The 23,874-nt window shown below is 41.7% G+C and overlaps 1 protein-coding gene across 3 annotated transcripts in view; it reads left to right on the forward strand.

The window, feature by feature from the left end:
• The window catches only part of WDR7 (WD repeat domain 7), a 291,523-nt gene that overhangs the window by 199,492 nt on the left and 68,157 nt on the right, over positions 1 to 23,874 (forward strand). For all 3 annotated transcript variants that reach the window (XM_037034791.1, XM_037034806.1, XM_037034797.1), the window contains 3 exons: positions 9,227 to 9,344; positions 11,473 to 11,622; positions 12,135 to 12,217. In XM_037034791.1, the coding sequence (XP_036890686.1) occupies positions 9,227 to 9,344; positions 11,473 to 11,622; positions 12,135 to 12,217 (351 nt within the window). The remainder of the gene's footprint in view (positions 1 to 9,226; positions 9,345 to 11,472; positions 11,623 to 12,134; positions 12,218 to 23,874) is intronic.

The raw sequence follows: 23,874 nt of genomic DNA on the forward strand, positions 1-23,874 counted from the left end.
ATCACCTACTTTCCGGTTGTGAGCGCGAATTCCCAGTGGTAGAAATTCTTGCACTGTCCCATGCTGTCTCTCTTAATGTAAATGTGATCGCCCCTTTGATTTTCTCAGTGAATGGAATTTTATTCTTAGCATTATTAACCTATAACAGAAACACTAGAGTTCTTTGCCCACAGTCCTCTCTGTTCCAACGTGCTTTGTGCTGTAGTCTTTCTGGTGGCTGCTGTAGGCTCAGAAATGGAGGCCAGAGAAACACATGAGGGCTAGACTTGAAGGCTGGGCTTTGTCTACAGACTGGACACTCCCAGCCCCAAATTCCAAGACTTATTGTAGGAGAAGGGTATTTATTTCAAACATAGGCAGCTACCTCACCCACCATCTTGTGTCTTCGCGCTCCTGAACTCCACCTTGGTGCCTCCCTAGCTGCGTGCCCTTCAGGAAGTTGCTGCATCCCTCTATGTCAGTTCACTCTGTAAGTGGAGCTCATTAAAGTGCCCACCTCATCAGGGTGCCATGAAGCGAGTATATTTGCAAAGTGCTCGGAACAGCATTAAGTGGACATTACCAATATGGTGGTAGCACGGTGGCGATGCCATCGTCGTTGTCCTGGTGTTCAACAAACCGGGAACTGCCCATTGCTGGAATGAGCAATTTGACACAGGAGTAGCCAGGATAGTTTATGGATGCTGAAGGTCGGAAGGTTCTAGACCGACTTGAAGGACTAGAAGGGAATCTAAGCCCAGGGGCTTGTGGCAGTAGTAGGAGGCAGCCGGCCTTTGTGCGAAGCCCCAGGACATGTTTCCAGCCTTTGCCCTCCCCTTGGCTGCAGGTGCCGTGGGCTCCCTCCCAAGTGTCCAGTGCTGGCCTTGTGACCACGGGTCCCTGGTGTCCTTTAGTATTTCTGGTTGTCTAAAATTTTATTTTGACCTAATATTTTAGATTATTTTAAAATCTGATCTAAACATAATTTCAATAGTGTTCATTCTTGTTTTGTTGCCTGGGAAGAGAAGGGATGGGTTTTTATTTTTTAATGTGTAATATTTTGTTTTTAAATAAAAAGTTTACATGAAGCTTATGTCAGCACACATACAGATGCGCTTGTTTTATCTAAGTACATGTAATGTGACTACAGACACAAATACTGTGTCTTTCAGTTGATAATTTACACCTTGCTCTTATATCCTTTTCTGTCGTGAAGATTAGTATGCCTCTGTATACAGTGCTCTGAATGAATGAATGTATCAGCATTCAGCCTTGAGGAGTCCAATGTAATTTTCATCATGATAAATTGCATAATAAGCAAGAAAATGTTTGCTTATTAATCTATAACAAGATTTAGATTGAAAGTGGCCCGTTCTGCCCATGACACACTGGGTACAGGCTGCAGAAGGACCGAGGGAGAAAGGGAGCAGCAGCGTGTGCGGGGTCACGTGCGTGTCCCGAGCCCGCGGGGCCCTCCTGGGCCGCCCTGCGTTCCTGACTCACGTGCGTGCCGATCACAGTACCAGCTCCCTGCTTTGGACTGGAGAGTGAAGCTCCCTTTGTTAAGAGGCTTATGCTTTTTGAAATTTCAGTTCATGTTTATTGAAAAAGAGAACACGCAGGTTGTGAGTGTTCCCCTCTTTATTCCCATTCTCGTGAGCTTGTGAGCGCCGGGGGTTTAGGGAGAGGCCCGCTGCCCAGTGCCGAGAACGCGGTTACCGCAGAGTTCCTTCCTTCCTCCGGGTCCTGCACGTCGACACCCTCCGGCAGGGACGGCCCGGGAGGTCTCCTACGGAAGCGTGTACGGCTCAAAATTAACAGGGCATTTTCCAGAGTTAATCATGGCTTTATTTTAGAAACATGAAGAAACGCGACTTGGAATTTTACATTTTGACACCAAAACCTCACCAGGTATTTTCTAATGTTTTCAAATATTTTGCCAAATTTTAAACTGTGTTTATTAAGTAAGCAAGCGTTTTTCGAGCAGCTAATGTGTGGAAGGGGCCGTGTTGGATTTTATACTCACTTGTGAAGTTGCAGAAAACAAAGACCCTGTCTCGGAGGCACTTGGGGTTTTACAGGAGGATAAGGCCCGCCCGGAGACAATGTGACACAAAGGGGGACGCCGAGGAAAAGGTCTGAGTGCGCAGAGGAGAGACGGCTGCCTGGGTTATCGGGAAGCCTGCCGGGACGAGCTTCTCNTTTAAACTGTGTTTATTAAGTAAGCAAGCGTTTTTCGAGCAGCTAATGTGTGGAAGGGGCCGTGTTGGATTTTATACTCACTTGTGAAGTTGCAGAAAACAAAGACCCTGTCTCGGAGGCACTTGGGGTTTTACAGGAGGATAAGGCCCGCCCGGAGACAACGTGACACAAAGGGGGACGCCGAGGAAAAGGTCTGAGTGCACAGAGGAGAGACGGCTGCCTGGGTTATCGGGAAGCCTGCCGGGACGAGCTTCTCACAACTCCTTCTTTTGGAAACTGATGGGGTGGGGGCGGTGGCAAGGACATGGACATGCAAACGGACAGAGATGGGGCAGCCAGGTGTGCCCCAAAGAAGCTGCATAGTGAAAGTCCAGTAAATGTTGCTTTTAATGAATTTTATTCATTAATTACTCACAGAAGTTAAACCGTGAGATATTCCCATCTCAAGTCCAGGTGATATTCTTCCTGGTTACATCTGAGAATAGAATTGGGTCAAAGAGAACGTGGGTTTTACCTTTTACTTTATAGAAAGGGTGCTGGTGAGTTTTCCTCTTTGCTTCTAGCACCTGCCACGTACCTAGCCAGATGCGGGGGGACAGGGTTATGGAACGCTGTCCTCTGGCTGATGCTTGCTCCCTGTGAGATTTTGTGCTACACACACCCACATGTTCCCATCTAAATATGGGGGGGGGGCTCAAGAAATAGGCATTGTCACCTCCATTTTGCAGAAGAAAAAAATAAGAATCTTGTCCTTCATCCACTGTGCTTGATAAAAGTGATGAGGTTAGAACCCAGGGCTCACTGACTGCCAAAGCCATGCTTCTCACACTCTGACCCCTCACCTTCAAAACCCAACACCCACAGAACCACAGGCCAAGCAAGTGCTAAATTTAAAACAGCCTAATAAGAGAATGTAGAAGAGGTCAACGCAGAATTTTCAGTGTACTTTCGGATTTTTAAAATAAATTTAATGAAATCATTTTCATCGAGAATTTTGTGCCTCCTAGAAGTTACCAGCCTATTTAAATATAAGGCAGGCTTCTTGGCTGCTTTGACTGTATATTATGTGTTTATTCCTAGTCATAACTGTCAAGCGATTTCCATGCAGTAAACCTTTAATAATGTATAGAATTTTAGAGACAACAGTCTTCTTCAACATCTCACCCAATGACCTCGGCATGCTGTTAAGTAAAAATAAGGTTTAGAGAGATGAAACAACTTGTCTGAGGTCACAGTGATGTCATAAGAGCTATGACCATCACCTAGGTCTCCTAGGTGTGCCTCCTGTTTTCCTGTGCCCAAACCATACGATGATGCCACCCTTTCTATGACAAGTGGTCAATAGGCAGAATCAGATGTGAGGGAGTTCTTGAAATAAATGAATTGTTATGGGCATCTCATGCATGATGAATGGTTTAATTCAAAAGAGGCTGTACTTCTTTGAAGTCAGAGGTTGAGTCATCCTCAACTAGTTGAGGGAAAAAACAGAAAAATGTAGTATTATGCTTTTTACAAATCCACAAATTTGTTAGATTAGCACAGTTATGTACCTATTGATAAAATGTTAGGAACCGTAGAAAAATCCTACTTTAAAAAGAAACAGGAAAAAGCCGTTGGGAACCTAGCCCTCCATGGCCGTGTGCTGTGGTCTGTGGTTCTGATTCCCTTCTCCCAGGTCCTGCTGCAGGCCCTGCACGCTGCAAGGGACGCAGAGCAGCACTGACACAGGCTGCTGGAGGCAGCCAGTCCGTCCTTCCTCACCGCCATGACCCACGGACCTTAATAGTTCCACAGACCACTGATCCTCCGGGGCACTCACTTTGCCAAGCGTGAAGGGAGGAACATGTGCTCTCTGGAAGCTACATACCCTTTGACAACGTACAGATAAGCACCACATGTTAGAAAGATTCTCTTTGAACTGCATAGAGTTGGAGGAAGAGAGTGGGCATTTGAATTCTTTATCACAACACTCCATGTAAACGGTAAGGGGCTTTAAAATTCTATATTTAAACTATTCATTCTAGTCTTGTGACATTTATTTTTAATAGAAAATGTGTAACAATTGAACTCAACCATGGTGGCCTCGTTTCATTCATTGCAAAGGAGTACAGTGGAGAGGACACAGGTGTACAAGACACACACTTGTTGGAGGAATTGCTGTCTTTGAGTTTAGGGAGTTAAAGTCGTCTATGAATGATCAAATTAGGGTCCAGTATGACAGAGAGGAATCGAATGTTCCTTATTACACTGAGACTGTTGTTTACACACCTGTCTCACCAGGAAGGGACAAGCAGGCATCCCCAGATGTAATGTAATTAGGTATGCATTTTCAAAATAATTTCAGTGATTGTTTTCAGTGGGGAGTGTTTTCAGTGCCCTGTTACGGCTGGTTCCAGTCAGCTCAGGTTGCTGTAACAAAACACCATAGACCTGATGCCTTAAGCAAAAGAAATGTATTTCTCACAGTTCTTGGGGCTTGGAAGTCTAAGATCAAGGTGCTGGTAAGGTGGGATTCACCCTGAGGCCTCTTCTCTCGGCCTCTAGGCAACTGCCACGTTGCTGTGTCCTCACATGAATGCTTCGGGCTCACGACTGGGGAGAGAGATACCCAGCAAGCTCTCTGGTGCTTCTTAAAACAGGCCACTGATCCCACCATGGGGGCCCCACCCTCATGGCCTTCTTTACCCTCAGTCACCTCCCAAAGGCCCATCTCCAAACACCATCACAGTGGAGGTTAGGGTTCCGCAATATGCAGTTTAAGGGGGACACAAGCATTTAGTCCTTACTACTGTTGACCGTGATTGGTGGACTGTCCAATGAAAGTTTTAAGTGTTTCTCCCCCTGAATATTCCCTTACGGTATTCCTTAATTTGACAGATGGGGAAGTGTGACAATTACAGACCATGACATTTAACTGAAGTGGTCTTATATGTAACTTTTTAATGCTTTTACCTCAACAGAATGAGTATTAGAACAGGATTAATGAGCAGTCATGTAAGGAATGAGCTTAGCCCGAGTGGGCCATTTTTCTATTTGTGTTTTTATTTCTAATATCTGTCATCTCTAGTATTTCATATTGTATGTGGGTACCAAAATGCTGAGTAAAACAGAGATTGTCTCAGATCATATTCTTTTAGAATAAGGACTGAAACCATCGGCCCAACCTATAAACCTGCATGATAAACGATACACAACAGCCAGATCAGCAGAATCAGACAGAAAGCATGAGCTCTGGGTGTACACACAGATTCCGGAGTCAGGCAGACGCTCCTTTAATGCCAGACCTCTGACGACACGATCCTTCTCCATTTAGAGTCCCACACACAGTGTGCTCTTGACTTTGAAGATGCCCACATGCAGAATTAGACTGGGTCTGTTGGGGCAACCAGATCAATTACTTTGACTTCACTGCCTGGTCAATTCAGTCAAATAACTGGCTTAGTGATTTTTTTTACTGCTGAATTTGCCATGTGACTTCATTTAGTGCAAAACTATCAAGCCACCACTTGGTCCAAGGGCTATAGGAGGCACTTTGGGGAGAAACAGAATTAAAAGGTGTGGCCCTGGTCTGTATGGAGTTCACAACACAAAACTCATTCAAACTGCCTGGCAGATGGGAGTCGAGGCTAAGGGCCCAGAATACACGGATGCTGGTGATGGTGGTTTTGTTTCAACAGAAAGTAATTGAGCTATAGTGACTGCAGAGTACCACGTGGGCTTCCACAGAATTGAACAAAGCGGGGGCGAAGGGCAGGCAAGAGGCATTGGTGAAACACTACAATAGACACAGGCAGAGAGTTTTAAGGGCCAAGTTAGAAATTAGCCCACCTCAGGAGCGTTGATGGTGAAACGACTGAGTCATAAATTAGTAAGACTAGACGTGGGTGGCCCGAGTCTCACGCAGAGGAGTGTCAGGTTTGTCTCAGAAGCACTAGCGGCCACCGGAAGTTTGGGAGCAGGTTAACCAACTGCGAGATGGAGTCAGTGCTTCCAGAAGAGTGCCCTGGTGGTGGGACCGTAGAGCAGAGAGGTGAGGGTTCTTCTCTCCCCTGTGCCTTGGCAACTCTCTTCTACTGTCAAACTCACCGTTTTCCCGCTTTTACACGGTGCGTGCTCTAGAGGCCCCCGCAGAGCCCCGGCCTCAGAGCAGTAGAGCTGCCCACTGCGTGCTGCCCACTGCGTGCGGTCCTGCGCCCAGACTTCCCCTCCACAGCTGTGGAGGGGAGGGGCTGGCGAGAGGCCCTCAAATGCACACATTGGCACCTCTACAGCACGTTGGCTGTTCCAGCTTCCGCTGAACTCAATGGACAACACTTACAGTTGTGTGTCTTTGGTTAGCTTCCTTCCCCATTTGTCTATCGCTTCTAGACCCACCACCCATCACCAAACTCTACCACAGCCGCTCTCTGCGATGACTTTGTTTCCACACCGGATGATAACCTGGCACCCTGAATCTCTATCCAAACCACTCTTGATACCGAAGCTGAAGTCCCAGACATACAGCGCACCACTAGAAACTGCTCGCAGGGAAACAAGCTAGCCATGCAACCAGAGCCGCTGGGTTCGTTTATGTTACCAGTTCGTGAATGCAGTGAACTGCAATATCATCTCTGGAGAAGTCAGCTGTTCTGAAAGACATTCACTATTACCTCGGCTCCTCACAGAAGGCCTCTGGGCCTGGTTTCTCCGTGACATGCTGCTGTCACATGTAAGGATGTTCGGGGGCAAATACAAGGCAACGTGCAATAACAGCGCCAGCGTCTGACTTCAAACCTAGTCCTTGGGTTCCACGTCCAGTTTCTTTCCTCGGTATCCTCCTTCCAGGTAGGGGGAGGCCTCCCGGGAGACAGGCTCCCCTTTCTAACAGGACGAAAGCCACTTTCCCTGGCTTGCTTTCCCGGAGCTGGCCAGGCCCCGAAGCCCGACTGACGTGAATTGTTTTATGAGCCACTATCCTCAGGACGAGAAAATTACTGGAAGCACCCTGAAGGTGCCCACGAAACAGGACAAACCAGACCGCAATGACCACCAGACCCCGCACCCAAAGACGACCTGGAAACAAGTTGCAGCCCAGCCGAAACATCCTGCTCTACAGCCGCCCCATCACCTGATAAAAAGTCACAGCCCCAACCCCTCAGGGCTGGGGCTGGGGCTGGAAATGTCTCCATGCCCAGCCCTGTCCCTCCTTTCAAAAGTGAAAATAAACCCTTTACCCTCCGCACGTCCTGCCCTTCGTGAATTTTCCCACAGCTGCCTCACCGGCCACCCTGACGCTTTCCTTGGCTCGCTGCTTGGCAGGGACGCTGCTAAGAGATCTTTTCTAAGTCCGTTATTTGGTGATTTTGATTGATCCTAAAATTTGATTTAGGTTTGTTCAGAATTCTTCAGCGACCATGCAGTTTTTGTTTGTTTCAGCCTGCCAGTATCATCGACACCCGTTCATTCACACTGATGGAAAAAGGGAATGTCACAGAGCATCTGAAAAGTTTAATGAGCATTTGAATGTCTTAAAACCAGACTTAAAATATGATCTACACTTTGTAATTATTCAGCAATCCAGCCTCAGCACTACTCACATAGTAAACGTTTCCTTTTCTGAATCTTCAATATTAAAGTTTGATCCAGGAAAGCAGCTTGCGAAGCTGCCCCACCAAGCTTTGCTGCTGGGCATCTCCTTCCAGCCCCTGCTGGGACCCCTGGCCTGGGGGTCTGCCGAGGGGGAGGCGCGCCCTCCAGAGCCTGCCCTCCGTTTGTTGTTCAGCTTGTGTTTGTCCTCTGGGCTCACATGTCTCTTCTTAGTGGTAGACATCAAAGGAAGGCTCGCCATCCCCTGTCCTCTGAGTTCCTGCTCTCACCGTTTTATTCTCGAAGATTTAAGCAGCATGACAGCCACAGAGAAATTATAAGCAGAATTTTCTATGATCAATTTACTTTCTTTTAGCAGTGGTGAAAATGCCTATCTAATGCATCTTTATTGTCAACTAAAACTTAAAACAATGATTCTTAGATAAATCATAGAAATACTTGTAAACGTTCTGAGAATTTTTAGTAAGCATATAATCCAGTTTGCACACTAAGCACACAGACTTATTTAATTAGAACAGGATGGTTCTTCTTATGACTTTCATGTGGCTACTTAAATGTAAGGGTTATTTAACTAGAGAGAGAAATTGGGACTGGGTCTCTTAATAACAAAATACACCGTATATGCAGTTGATAATGTGGATGACATGCTGCATTTTAATTATAAGTAAATACTTTTCATAGTAGTCCGTATAAAGGAAGCTTGGAAACAGAAAAATGTCATTTGTATATTTTAGGGATGGCAAAGGAATATAAGTGGCATCGCCATCCTAGTAGGACATCCTCACAGCTTGGAGAGATTTATGTTATCATGTAGCTACTCCTGGCGGACAAAGCCAGGCTGCGTATCAGTTGCTATCATGTTTTCATTAACAGTAATTATTGGCAGAGCATACAGATTAGTGGGTTGGTTCTGAGTATTAAGTGTGGGACTGAACTAGCAGTGCTAGGGATATTTTGACTAAAAAATAGTGTGCAAGCTAAAAATAAGTTTGTCATTCTCAGTTCTTGCGATAATTTCACGGACAGAAGTGGATTTTGCTCCCTTTTAGATACGTGGCCTTAAATATAACCTGGTAATGAAGCATTATAAGAAAATTACCTTTAAGTTTTTTGGGGAAAAGAAGTGGAGAATGCCCAGCAAAATATTTGTTGTTGCGTTATTCTGAGCTTGGTGATATGTATTCAGTACTAGTTCTTGATAATTTGTTAACAAGGCGTTTGTAACACTTTGTACAGATGCACATACTGTTTTCAATCTTCACGGTTAATTATTCGATTTTGTATTTGATGCCAGAACACTCTGACTCCTAATCACTGCTCATTGTTGCAAGTCCATTATATTCTAACTGTTTGAGTGCTCCCATTGACCTTGAACTGACATTATAAGCTGTGTCTAATCTTTTCAGTCTATATTTCTAATGCTTCTTTTCTTTCCTCCTTCTTTCTGATCCCTGTTTAGCATCACAATGGGGCTGCCTCTGAGCCCCGCAGCTGACTCCGCCCGCTCAGCGAGGCATGCCCTCTCGCTCATTGCCACCGCCAGACCACCCGCCTTCATCACCACGATCGCCAAGGAGGTGAGCGCAACGTGGGGGCTCCATCTCCTCCTTTAGAGGAATTAGCTGATACTGTGAGCTGAGGGTCTGCATCCACAAATAACCCTTCCAAGTTTGTTCTCGAGCATTGCCAGTAGCAATCGTGTACTGAAATGAACACATAATACCTGTGCACACAGACTGAATTCCACAGCAGCATATTCAGTACTTTGTGCTTTTCTAGTCATTTCTTTCTAGCAGTGAATTCACTTGTAAATACTTGGCAATCATGTTTCATGATAGCAAGCTTATGCAAATTAAAATACAAGGTGGGGCTAAAGTGCATTTACAGTTGTGAGTACTCGAAACATCGAGTTTATGCTTGTATTATTATTTATTAACTCTTGTATTATTTTTCATATGAACAACTGTAAACCTACTTTTGCCCTGCCCCCACCCCATTTATTAAAGGTCTTTACATTCCACAAATGTATCTGCCTGTCATCAAAACCAAACTTCTTATTTAACACTGGCTCTCCAACTGTAAACAAAAATGTGAAAGTCATAAACTTGCTAATTGTTTTTGCTATTACATGTCACAACTGAAGACTTGAATACCAATTGATTCCCACATTCCTAGTGTTTTAACTAATTGCCCACGTCTAACTACAACCCAGTAAAGAGCAGTGAACCAGTTACAGGATCTTTCCTGTAGGTCTTACTCGAGGGAGACACAGGTAGGGGTGATAAGCTCCTAAATTTTTTTAAAGGTTTGTTCCATTTCAGCCTGAATATCATACAGACTTGGTGTCTGTGGGGTAAGGTCTCGATCTGACTCGTTTTTCTGTTACCTGTGATGAGTTTTTGAAATACTAACTAAATGTCTCTGGGCCTGCCCTGATAACCTGAGCTCTGCGGCCGTGTCTGGCCGGGGGTCATCCCTGATAGGCTTTCGGCAAATATTCGTGAGGTGAGGGCAGCTACAAGGGAGGGAGGGAGGGCCTAACAGCAGATGGTACAGGCTTATTTGAGGCCGTGAGACTCTGTACTCACAGCAAAAATAAATCTGTAGACCTAAAGATGTGTGTTTTTCTGATAGTGCACAGTGTTAAAGTGAAGTTCCACTATATTTAAAACATGCATATATGTATATGTGTGTTTATGTATTTTGTAGATATTATACATTTATATAAAGCACAGACTTATTAGCCATGGAATTTTCGTTGCCAGTTTTTCCCATCAGTGACGTAAACACAGATAGTAATATTGGATGTGCTGAATAAGCCTTAGAGCACTCGGACCACAAACACAGGTCCTGTCAATGGCAGGTATTAAACTGCCTCTTTAAAGAAAGTGAGCAAGTGTTTGTATCTAATTGTGTTTTTTACCTTAATTTGTACCCTTTACATATATGAGTGTTTTTAAATGAACTGTTAGAATGGCTGTGCTCTGGATTTATTCTACTCCAGCATTTGGTTAGAAAGTAATATTTCAATGTAATAATCCACATTTACTACCTTTTAAACCAAGTCTCCACTTCACTCAGAGTTTTGAGTAAAATACTGAAGGCTCCCCCCCAACCCCACGCCTGCGCCCCCTGGCTGGTCCAGGGCCTGTGGACGCTCTTTCTCCACTGAACCATGGAAGGTGGACAATTTGGGTTGGGGGTGGGGCATCCACACTAAATCTGCGTTATTTACAATGCTTCTTGTTTTGGGAGGCGTGTCTATTTGAGTTTCCCAACTGGATTATAAAGCACCTAGAATGGAGACAACGTGCCCTGTAAACATCATTGACTATTATTACATGAAAGCCAGAGTCACCTCTTATATTTGCTGAGTCCTTCAACTGCTTCCCACCTCAGTGCCAAACACACCAGCATCGCAAACCTTCAAGCCCGTCCTTTTTACAGGAATGTTACAGTAATACGGTTTTAAAGTCTCCCATGCCCAGGAACTTAAAAAATTTAATAAAACCAGACTTGCCAGAATTTACATGGTACTAAATACCTTCTTTTGCAATCAAAAGGCTTTCCTGACTCATCTCAGGGGATTTGTGCTTGTTGACCCTTTTATTTTTCTATTGTAATAAGTGAAAAGTAAACCAATGGCTAGAGATGGAAAACTCCACCAGGTGTCAGCCGCATCTGCAGCATGGAATGTTTTCATAGGTCCACAGACACACCGCCCTCGCAGCCAACACCCAATCGCAGCAGAATATGCACACGACGACGCTCGCACGAGCCAAAGGGGAGATTCTGAGAGTCATTGAAATTCTTATTGAAAAGATGCCCACAGATGTTGTGGATCTGCTTGTGGAGGTAAGAATTTCCTGTTTTGAATGACGTATCCACAGCCTAAGGTTCCAGTGCAGTATATAAATCTCTAAAAGACAGGAGATAACTGAATTGAATTAACTTCTGTACCGTTTCTGGAGCCTTTATTAAATGTCCTCAAAAATCAAAATGATTGCTGTGTCCATTTATCATTCACATGGAATTAATTGGGCTACATTAGAGTAATTTTTAAAGGTCATGTTCTCTTGGACATCTTTCATTATAAATAAAATAGAACATACAGCGTGCTTAAATAAAAGTTACTATACTGGACATAAATATGAATAGCCTTGAAAGGAAATAAGTAGTCTTTTTATTTTATTGCACTGTCCTAGAAATGTTTTTCACAGATAAAAGAATATACTGCAGTTTAATGTAAATATCAAGATTAAACTGTCTAGAATCTCCATGGGCAAGTGAGGCCCTGAGTTAATCGTTTAGATTTTGGAAAATTAAGTGTGTGAAGTTAATTTTAGGTTTGTGTCTTTTCTCTGCAGGTTATGGACATCCTTATGTACTGTCTGGAAGGGTCTCTCGTCAAAAAGAAAGGCCTCCAGGAATGTTTCCCAGCCATCTGCAGGTACGGAAGCCTTCGGGGCATGCAAAACAGAGAGTTTTCAGGAACAAATCATTTATTAAACTCTGTAGTTCATAGTCTTGCTCAGTTCAAAATTAAATTATTAATTTATATCTGCTTTCTAAACAAATGTAGGTGGCCTATAATCAAAACACAACATAAAGAGGTTTCTGAAAACTTAAAAAATGAAGAAGAAATAACATCTATTGAATATGTCTGTATTCTTACATCCATTACTCAAATTCACATTTACATCACAAAATGGAGAGTAAGAGGCTTCTGACTTAAAAGAGAAACTATAATTTGCAGTCAATAGAAATCTTTATGCCATATTTTTGGTTAGTAAATTTTATTTTATTTTATTTTTTAAATGCATATATTTTACACAGAGAGGAAGGGGGAGAGAGAGAGACGGACACACCAGGCATATTGTGTGATTGCCTCTCGTGAGCCCCCTGTCGGGGACCTGGCCTGCAACCCAGGCACGTGCCCTGACTGGGAATCGACCCCCTGGTTCCCAGGCTGGTGCTCAATCCACTGAGCCACGCCAGCCAGGACAGTAAATTTTATTTATAACATAAAGATCAGTATCTGCATATTGTAGGTGTCTTGCCTATGACAAAGCAAGAAAAGAAGTCTAGAGCAGTTAAAACTTTTATAAACAATGTTGCATATATTAACAATAAGATTTTTATATCTGTATAGCATATAATCATTTTGAAATGAAAAATTTAAACAATTTTAAAATGTAGTAACATGTTTATTTTCCTTTTTAGAGTAGTTTTGGTTCTCAAAATGTTTATAGCTTGAGGTACATTTTGTTACAAATTTTCAACCTCCAAGTAGTCAGTAAAAATAGTATTTAAATCTGTTGAAGATAATTGTTCTGGTAAAAAAGAAAAATCAGTTGGTCATAGTTACATAACATTTTTCTTTTCACGACAAGTTCAGTGATATCCTTGCTTATTTTCGCCCAGTTCTGTGGGTACCTTGTAGTAAACTCTGTATTAGACTTAGTTTCCCGAGAGCGGTGGCGTTACGCTACACATGCTCACGTCTTCTGTGTTCCTGAGCATTTTGGCAAGCACTTACTGAATTAATTATATTCTGTGAGCATTCCATGTATTTTTATACCCTCAATAGATTTTTTGTTTTAGTCTCTTTCTGCTGTACATCACCCAGAAGTTAAAACAGGAAGACGTGTGAGAAAAAGATTCTGTTGTACCATCCATGTGCACAGGTGCACATTATCTTGTGCTATAGATGAGGCATATTAGAATACTGTAATTTTTTAAGATCACACCACATTAATTCTGGTTTATATTCTTTTTGTTAAAAATTGTATTTATCAAATTTTTTCATGCAGATAATTGACATTAAGAGTTAATGTAGCTGTTACATTCCCAGTCATTTGTTCTCTAAGGAAATCTCTGGGTGCAAATGGGCCTTTGTCACTTAGTGGAGATGAGGAAGCACTTGTATTAGGACTTCCCTCACTGAATGTTAGCAAGGCGTTCCTTCGAGCCCCAGTCACTGCTGTGTGAACACGCCTCCTGAAGTTCCAGGGACGAAGCTGCTCGTGTTGGCAGGGCTGTCTTTTCCCTTTGCTGGAAGACTGCCTCCTCCTCGGGCAGCGTCCTCGGATCCTCAAGTCACCTTAGTTTGCTGCATGTCCACTTTCGCTTCCTAGGGTTGAATCACTGGACAGTTCGGATCCTGCTTCAGTGCTAAGGAAGTAGGTGTCTAAACTGAATGCACAATACCAATGTTCCAGTCTTTTTTCTGATTGACAGACAGCGATTGTTCTTCTGTGTTTGTTTATGCATTTAATAACATTTGTGGAACACCTACTGTGTGTCAAGTACTAGCTGGGCCCTGTGGATACGATAATAAATGAGATGATGTCCAGAAGAAGTCCAGAGTCTCATAAGGTTGGCAATTGTAAAGGTAAATCCAGGCTGCTGTGCCATGTGCTAGAGTAGAATTACGTGCCAGGGACAGGGCTGGGCAGTAAATGGAGTGCTGAGCGGTTGAACTATGAATTGTAAATTCGTTGAAAGAAGGATTGATACAAAAAGTTTGCATTTTCTAATCTTGTTCACATAATCGCTTTTCTGTCAACTGTCAAAACTTTTTGTAATATCTTCTACCTAAAAATAGAAATGGGTTAGAACACATGCCCATAAAATTTGATAGGCATTTTTTCTCGTCATTGACCAAAACTCACTTGCTGATTCATATTAAAGCAGGAGGTGATAGCAATGCACAGTTAAAGAAATAATGTAATCACCCTTTTTAAATATATGTAACACTTTACAAATTACCAAGTGCTTTCAAACCCATTAATTCTCAAAAAAAATCTTTAAGAAAGCATTATGTAAATCAAAATTTGGGGAGAATTAGATTGTGATATGTATTAGTTAAATGACAGTAAATTGCAGCTTCAAGGAAAAACCCAAACCTTCCTTCCATAGTTCATTGCTTTGGCCATCCAATGTCCAACTTGTGTTAATTTATTTACCCATTTACACATACAGAGTTTGACAAAAGTAGGTTTACAGTTGTGAGTACATGAAACACAGAGTTTATTTTGGTATTATTTGTTAATTATTATATTAGTTCCCATACGAACAACTGTAAACCTACTTCTACCCATCTCTGTACACGCACACACCCCCCACATACTCCATACACACTCCACACACACTGGCCTTGTTCCATAGAAAATCTGAAGCAGGTTTGAAAGTAAATACAAAATGTAAAAACAGTGAGGGAATTGAGGCACGGGAAGTAAGAGTAGGAAAGAAAGACAAGGTCAAGGTGAGTTTAGAAAATCTATGTACCTGCCTAAGGTGAGCCATAAATTTCTTTAAACTTCTCGGCAGCCAGTGTGTAGCAAGGGGCAGAGTGGCAATATCTAAATTCCGCTGTCCCTGTGCTGGGAATGGAAGGGCTGTTCAGGAGAAATGTAACTGTGAACCATGACCAACAAGATGCTGAGAGCCCTCAGAGAGGGGACACAAAACAGGCCCAAAATTGGCTGACTGCACAGTTCAGAGACTTGGCAACTGTCAGTGTGTTGGAAAGGAGCTCACAGATATAAATATTCAACAGGAGAACAGCACACAGTTAAGAAGGTGAAATTTAAAAGCAAGTACTGAGAGCTCACTCACTCTGGAGAATAATGGTCCCTAAGTATAGTTCCTGGACTGTCTTCAACAGAATTACCTTACTTTCAGGCTCCACCTGAGAGCCGTTACATCAGCATATAATGGTGCCTGGGAAGCTGCATTTAACAGGTTCTCCGGGTGATTCTGGGAAACCAGTACTATAATAATCCAAAATCAAGAGAAACAAAACTCAAGTCCCTATTCTTTGTGACCATATTCTGTTCTGAAAAACCTTAGACCCTTGAATGCTTGTTTATTTGTATATTGAATAAACCCCCAAAAGCACCGGAAGACAGTCCTTCGCCTCCTGCTTTCCAGGGATGCACCATTAGTTTTTAAAGACTTGCCCTTGGACCGTGTCACAGACGGCTTACCGAAGACTGTAATTTCAGACTGTTCGTGAATCGGCTTTTACCTAAAACTCAGTGGGAAAAAACAGAACACTTAGAAGCTAGTGAAGTGGGCACATGGTCCATTTATTCCTCTCCATGTTCATTTATGTCCCTCAATTACACTCCACTGCCAGAAGGCTGCATGTTCGGGCCACATTTCTGGCCCCTTCGGCGTTGCCTTGCCCAGGTTCCTCTCCCGCATGACGCCGGAGGGGTGTGGGGCCTCCCCAGACATCGACACCATCCCAGGAGGTGGCCGGGGCATTTGCTGTGCGGTCTTGCTGCTCTCACACTCTGGTTAGGGACTCTTCTGTGAAGACACAGAAACAACCTTTCTCTTCATTCACAATGACAGGCACTATTTTGTTTGTTTTTATTAAGGAACTTGCATGTGTATTTGTTTCTGTTTTCCATGTAACCAGTATTATTAAATTATTTTGTTTTGGCCGTTAGGCAGCTCAAAGCCAAATTTCCTGCCTAATTTTCCTAAATTAGAGCTTACATTCCACATTCTCTTTGCCTCGTCTTCATACCGCAGGCCCACCTTCCTTTTCTTTTTGCTCTGTGACGTTCTGTAAGTGCCCCTAAGCCTTTCACATAGTATGTGTGTGTTTATGTGTGTACATATATATGTTTATGTGAAATATACACAAAGTTTAAATTTTATTTCATAAGCCATGGAAACAAAAATAATCATTATTCACATAACATGAATTATGGTTATTTTCTAAAAACAAAAAAAGGCTCTTTGTATTAACTGAAATGCCCTAGGTCTTCCTAGAGTAGCTTATGTATCTGTAGATATTTTCTATAATATAGTTAGTAAGAGGTGTGAAAAATGTAATTTTAGCTGCTGTATAAACTTTCTAGTCATAAATTTAAGTATTTCTTAATAATTCATATTTTAGTTCTAGGGCTATTATTAATAATATAGTGCCATCTATTAATAATATGAGAAAATGACTTAGATTTCAATACCCTTGAGAGAATACAGTACCAACATCCTTCAGAACACAGCTGTACAAAAACGGTTCTGCCAGATTTTTTTTTTAAGAAAATAATGCAGTTATTTTTTTTAAAGATTTTATTTATTTATCCTTAGAGGGGAAAGGAAGGAGAGAAGGGGAGAAATATCAATGTATGATTGCCTCTCATGAGTCCCCTGCTGGGTGGGAACTGGCCTGCAACCCAGGCATGTGCCCTGACTGGGAATCAAACCGTGATTGTGCGGTTCACAGGCCCGAGCTCAATCCAATGAGCTACACCAGCCAGGGCCAGATTTTCATTACTATACCAGATAAGGTTCTATTATTGTATAAGGAATTAAACTGCCTTCTTTTGAGAACATGATTAGCTACAAGACTTTTGCAACAGGGAATTAATTTTATGTTTATCAATAAGCAGAGCAAGAAGCACAATAAGGTAACATTTAAGAAATGAAGTCCTTAGATTTTCTCCAGTATTGTTGGACTTGGCTTTGCCTCTGTGTGTCTCTTAGATGATCTTCAAAAAAGGCATCACCCAGCACTGCCCAGGTATCATTCTCTGAGGCAGAAGTCCAGAGGGCTCTGAGTAATTTACATTTAATTGCCTGGACTAGAAATAATGCAGCAACCTCAGTTAAAAATACCCTCGACACTGAGAAAGTAGAATTAACCTCTTTCAAGTCTTAGGAAAGTAAACATCACCGAAGTTTCCTCAGAATTTATTGTTAAAATTTAGCTACTAGATGTTGTGTTAGTAGAGTTGAATATCCTTATGAATTCCCTCACACCAGACCAGCCAACACAGCCTGTCATGCCTGACTCAGCCTGAAGAATTATTTCTCTTTTGATCATTTAAACTCTGACTCCATTACACTACTACAGGTGTTGCCAATAGCATTAAGATATGAAAATGCAAAAATGCACAGATGTTGCTGAATTAAGAGAAAAGCAGTGTAGAACACACATGTGGGATATACTCTTGTTCTGCAGTGAACATTTTAAGGGTTTGTCATTCATTTTGCAAAAATACTCTTTACTAATCTCAGAATGGTAAATTGTAAGCTCTTGTTATCACACTACTGTTTGATAACAGTAAGCTACTGTTATCAAACAAAGCTCAATTAGAAAGGAACACAAAGTACCTCTGGAAATTTGATGTGATTATACTTTAATTTAAATTTTTTTTACATTTTATTTATTTCTTTTTAGAGAGGGGAAGGAAGGGAGAAAGAGGGGGGAGAGAAACATCAATGTATGGGTGCCTCTTGAGTGCCCCCTACTGGGGACCCAGCCTGCAACCCAGGCATGTGCTCTGACCGGGAACCAAACTGTCAACCCTTTGGTTTGTGGTCCACCATTGAGTCCACTGAGCCACACCAGCCAGGGCTAATTTTAAGTTTTAAGGCTATTTATTATGTTCTGGGGGACTAGTAGTGAAATAATGCATAACAAATAAAGGATTAAGGATTCTTTAATGAAATTGTAAGGTGATGGGAAAATTTGATTGCATTTGGAGATAAAGAGATTTTAGGATTTTTTCACAGCAAAAGTTAGATATGCCTTTAAATGCAATTTAGTCATGACGCCTCAGTTATGCAGATTATAAATCGCCTGAAGAAAGGGGTTTTCCATCCAGTTCTGTGGTGCCTCCAGCAACTAGTAGAGTTTCATCTGGCCAGAGGCTCTGTGCCCCAGAATTCCCAGGTAGATCCTTATCTCATGCATTTTTATTTTTTTAAGTTAAGTCAATTTATTTGATGTATAACTAAGAGTAATTTAATTTTTATGCTTTTTAAAGACTTGTCAAATAAATCCACAGATTCCGGGGGGGAAAAGCTTTTGTCGGGCTCTCTCCCAATTTTTAGCTTAGAAACAATGAACACTTGATACAGGCGCTCAATAACCAGGGTCGAGTAATCAGACCCCCATGCGACCTCATGGGTTTAGTCCTTAATTTCTTCTTAGTAAATGGCACCAGTTATTTCGCAGTGACCTGGCTGCATGATTTTTATAGGATTTTGAGCTGTAGAATTTTGAATCTGAAAAGGACCCTATGTTAGGCCTTACCTACTCCTGTCCCTCCTTTTAGAAACAGACTAATCTAGAACATTTTTGTGCTGACAGTCAATGAGAGTGAAGCCCGGCTTTGCTGAACAGGTCTCCCCCGTGCTCTGAGTTCTTGCAGGGGAGAGTGTGCACCCAGTGAATGGCAGGCAGGTGTCAGGGGGCACCCAGAGCTGTACCGTGTCATCAGAGGACAGGATTAAGGCTGCGTTCCAGGCACAGGCTTCGTCCTTGCTGCCTCCTTTGTTCCATTCTCTGTCACCACCTCTTGACTTTGCCCTTTGGAGAACCCTTATCTCACTTTTGTCCTGAACTGCTTGCTCTCTGTGGTGCCTCTTCCTCTGCCTGGAAGTGCGCTCTGGTATCTCATTAAAACCTCTTCCTCCCCTTGAATCTCTCCTGCCTACTCTCCAGTCTCTCCCTTCTCCTCCCGCAGGAAAAGAAGTCTGTGCTCTGGCTGCTCTGTCACTTCCCGCACTCTCTTGATCTATTGAAACCTGATCTTGGCCCCTATTGTTTTGCTAATATCTGTCCCTCCAGTTGCAATATTTTGATTGTTAAATGCTTTTCAGACTATAGTGTTGTGGTTCTCAAACTTTTGGGTCTCGGAACCCTTTCAAAATTGAAGATCCTAAAGGTTTTTTTTTTTTTAATTTATAAAGGTTATATGTAGAGGTTTTTAATGTATTAGAAGTTAAAACTGAGAAATTCTTAAAATATTCATTGATTTATTTCAAATAATAGTGTACTGGATTCACTTTGATATAAAAACATTTTTGTGAAAAATAACTACCTGCCAAAACAAAAGAAAATACTGAGAGAAACAGCATTGTTTAACATTTTTGCAGATTTCTTTAATATATGGCTTAATAGAAGACAGGTGGATTTTCATATCTGCATATGTCTTTACTCTGTTCCATATGTTGTTTTATAGTTTAATTGTATGGTGGAAATCTGGTCTCACATAGATATATAATTGAAAAAGGAGGAATGTTTCAATAGCTTTTTAAGATAATTTTTCATCTTCTTTGGTAGTTCACCAAAATGCAACATGTGGTCGTTTTTTTAAAAGGTTAGTTGCAATGTGGATCTTCGATCTTAATGAACTTCTCACACTGTTGTATTCAGTCCTGTAGGGTATCTTGCACTTCAAGTGGGTCTTTTGCCCATGTGTGATTTTATAGCATTTTCTTAGGCATTAAAGTCGGCTTGGTGGTGAGAGTGATAAATTAGAGAACTGTCATGACACCATGATAAAAGGGCGTCCAAGACACATAGAAGGGTCCTAGGTGATGTGATGGGAGAGACAAAAAAAAGGAGCTGTCATTTGTGCCCAGGAGGAAACAGGAGACTTGGCGATGTGTTAGCCGAATTTTAAGAAGTGAGTAGTTTTTTATCATGCAGACAAACCCTTCTGATTCCCAAATCTGAGTTGTTTCCATATGCAAAATTGGCAGTCATTAGATGAAATACTATATTAAATGCAACTTTGACTCTGACTACTGAATCAGTGATCACTTTGAAAAGTTATAGTATTGCATAGTTTGCTGCCAAGAATGAAGATTTTCTCCAGCAATCTATGCAGAGACCTGAGTGATATATTTAATGGCTCATCAACTTGGGCTTCTTAGTAGAAATAAGCAATCCAGTGGTACTAGTGGTAGTGGTGGTGGTCATGGTGGTGGTGGTGGTGGTCATGGTGGTGGTGGTGGTAGTGGTGGTGATCATGGTGGTGGTGGTCATGGTGGTAGTAAGGAGGGACTTCAGGTAAAGGACTTCCATCTTTTTCTAATGCACTGTAAATGGAGAAATCAGTGAATTTTGGTGGAAAAATGGGACATCTACTGAATGTTAGTGCTATTAGCATTGAAACTTGAAGTGTTTTATATGGTTTTGCTAGATTTAACTGATTATTTCTCAATTTACCTTTGTTGGGAACTTCTTAGTATGGTTTTACATAGGAAATGTAGTTTATATGAAGACACTTTTTTTCACTGATGTCCTCTAAACATGATTATTGCTGCCAATAGTTGGTCACACTAAGAGGTACTAGACCTGTGGCATGGTGTAGCAGGGGTGTCCCGGCTTTTGGCGTCTCTGGGCCACACTGGAAGAAGAAGAGCTGTCTTGGGCCACACCTTAAATATATTGCAACACATACTTATAAAAACATCTCATAATGTTTTAAGTAAATTTATAATTTTGTGTTGGGCTGCATTCACAGCCATCCTGGGCCACATGACACCCATGGGCAGTGGGTTGGACACCCCTGCATACAGGTACTACAAAGGTTGATGTCAGTCCATTTCTACTAACATGGAAAGACATCAGTAGGAGAGAAATTTAAAGAGAAACTAGCAAAGTCTCAGAAGAGTATGTAGAATAAAATAATGTTATATGTAAGGATGGATACTCAGGCATGTACATGTGTACGTATGAGAAAGAAAAAAATCTGGTGACACCCAAAGAGTTTCTCATGGTCACTGGCATAGTGGAGGGGAGAAGCAGTAAAGGTATCTTTCCTTTCTTAGCTGCTTAATTTTCTGTATTGTCTATATTTCCCTTTTACAATGAGTGTGTGTGTTCCTTTAATAATAATTGTGTAATAGATGGCTAAAGAAAACAGTATTAAAATAAAAAGAGAACCAACTGTATGGGAAAACATTTGCCAATGATAACACAGACAAAGGTTTAATCTCCAAAATATACAAAGAACTTACACGACTCCACTCAAAGAAGATGAGCAACCCGATTAAAAAATGGGCAAAGGACTTGAACAGACACTTCTCCAAGTAGGACATGCAGAGGATCCAGAGACACATGAAAAGATGCTCAATATCGATAGCTATCAGAGAGATGCAAATTAAAACCACAATGAGATACCACTTTACTGGTCTGAATGGCTATCATAAACAAAAAAACAAACAACAAGTGCTGGAGAGGTTGTGGGGAAAAGGGGACCCTAGTCCACTGTTGGTGAGATTGCAGACTGGTACAACCACTATGGAAAGCAGTATGGAATTTTCTAAGAAAACTAAAAATGGACATGCCTTTTGACCCAGCAGTTCCACTCTTGGGAGTATATCCCAAGAACCCTGAAACACCAATCCAAAAGAACATATGCACCCCAATGTTCATAGCAGCACAATTTACAATAGCCAAGAGTTGGAAGCAACCTAGGTGCCCGTCAGTAAATGAATGGAGCAAAAAACTATGGTACATATACACAATGGAATTCTATGCAGCAGAAAGAAAGAAGGAGCTCCTACCCTTTGCAACAGCATGGATGGAACTGGCAAGCATTATGCTGAGTGAAATAAGCCAGGTGGTGAAAGACAAATACCATATGATCTCACCTTTAACAGGAAGTTAAACAACAAAACAAACAAGCAAGCAAAATATAACCAAAGACACTGAAATAGACAACAGGCTGATGGGAACCAGAGGGGAGAGAGGAGGGAATTTCAGGGGAAAAGGGGAGGGATTCACAGGAATGAGTATGAAGGACACATGGACAAAAACTAACAGGGGTGGAAATGGGAGGGAGGTGATAAGCACTGGGGGTGGGCTGAGATGGGAGTAAAAGACAGAAAACTGTACTTGAACAATGATTTTAAAAATTTTATTAATCACAAAAAATAATTGTGTAATAGAATAATTCAAATAAAAAAACAAGAAGTAGTCATTGGGGAAACTTTAAACCTATAAATAAGTTATAAAAAATTCAAGGTAAAATAAATACCTAAACTTTTGAACAAATGGAAAAAATCTAGAAAGAAGAGTTAAAAGTATTTTCAGAGATAGTTTCTTTTCTTAAACTTTGTTATTATGTAGACAGACTGATTGATTCTGCTTTTCAAGTAAAAGGCTGAATCAGCTCAGTTCACCCTAAATGGGCACTTAAAATCCGGTAAGAAGATGAACACAGCCTACTTCAGACCAGTGAATGAGCTCATTTTTCAAAATACTTCTCCCACCCTGTGGTTTGTTCTTATCCCAGATGGTGATAACAATAATGGGTGTAAAACAGCTCCGGTCCTAACTTCCCGTAAAATTCTCAGATTAGTTACCATTTCACAGTACACTTCTTATAACAGATAATTTCAGATGTCACTCTTGTACTCATGTCCGTAGAAACACCCCTAAAAACTCCCCAGATAGCTCTCTTTCAATATTAAAGTTCCTCATATTAAAAAAATAAGACTCCAAAGGTTCCAGGGGTATTTCATTTCACTGCATAACAGAAAGAGTATTTACTGTTTAGACTGATTGAAATGATACAGCAAAGAGTTTCAAACCAAAATCCATATTTTTTGTATCAGCAACTTTAAGCTGAAACTCAAATAATTTGCATTTGTTATCAGGATATATCTGCAAATCACAAGTTATTTCTTATTTAAGAAATAAGCAAGTTTAAAATATTTGGGGGCATTTATTTTCTTTATGTATTAGCAGGCTATTAGTTACCATTTATTTACCCTAGGTAAATAGCCAATTAACTAGCCAGTATAATAGCCAGTACATTTTATTTATTCCTTTTTTCAGAGGTACAGAAGATTTGGGTGGTGATGATGCCATTAGGATGATAGCTGCCAAAGTTTGCATGAACTTACCATAGCGCGGGCTTCTTGTGCGCCGGGCACGTTGAATCCTCACAACAAACTTAGTCCGTACTGTCGTCCTCATTCTACACAAGGGGAAACTGAGGCATAGGCAAGTTAGGAAACTTGCCCAAGGTCATACAGTTAAGTGGCAGAGCCAGGTGACAGGAGACCTGTTTTTCAGCCACCCTACAGTGCACTCTCAATACGCAGTGTTTTTTATGCCGCTCCCTGGATAGCCTAAGAAGTGTTTCCAATTCTCCTACACACACACCAGCTACAGTGTGCCTACGGCAAGTTTTTTTTAGAAGTAAAGTACTGTAATCCACCTATTAAACACTCACAAGTGTTATTCAGGAAATATCCATTGACCACCTGTCTGCATTGTGCTAAGTGCTTAAGCCACTGCATTTCTCCAGACCTGTCGAGCGCCCTAGCAGCAGAGAG

Source organism: Sturnira hondurensis, unplaced genomic scaffold (genome assembly GCF_014824575.4).
Source record: "Sturnira hondurensis isolate 20B ecotype Veracruz unplaced genomic scaffold, ASM1482457v3 Scaffold0001872, whole genome shotgun sequence".
Taxonomy (NCBI): Eukaryota; Metazoa; Chordata; class Mammalia; order Chiroptera; family Phyllostomidae; genus Sturnira; species Sturnira hondurensis.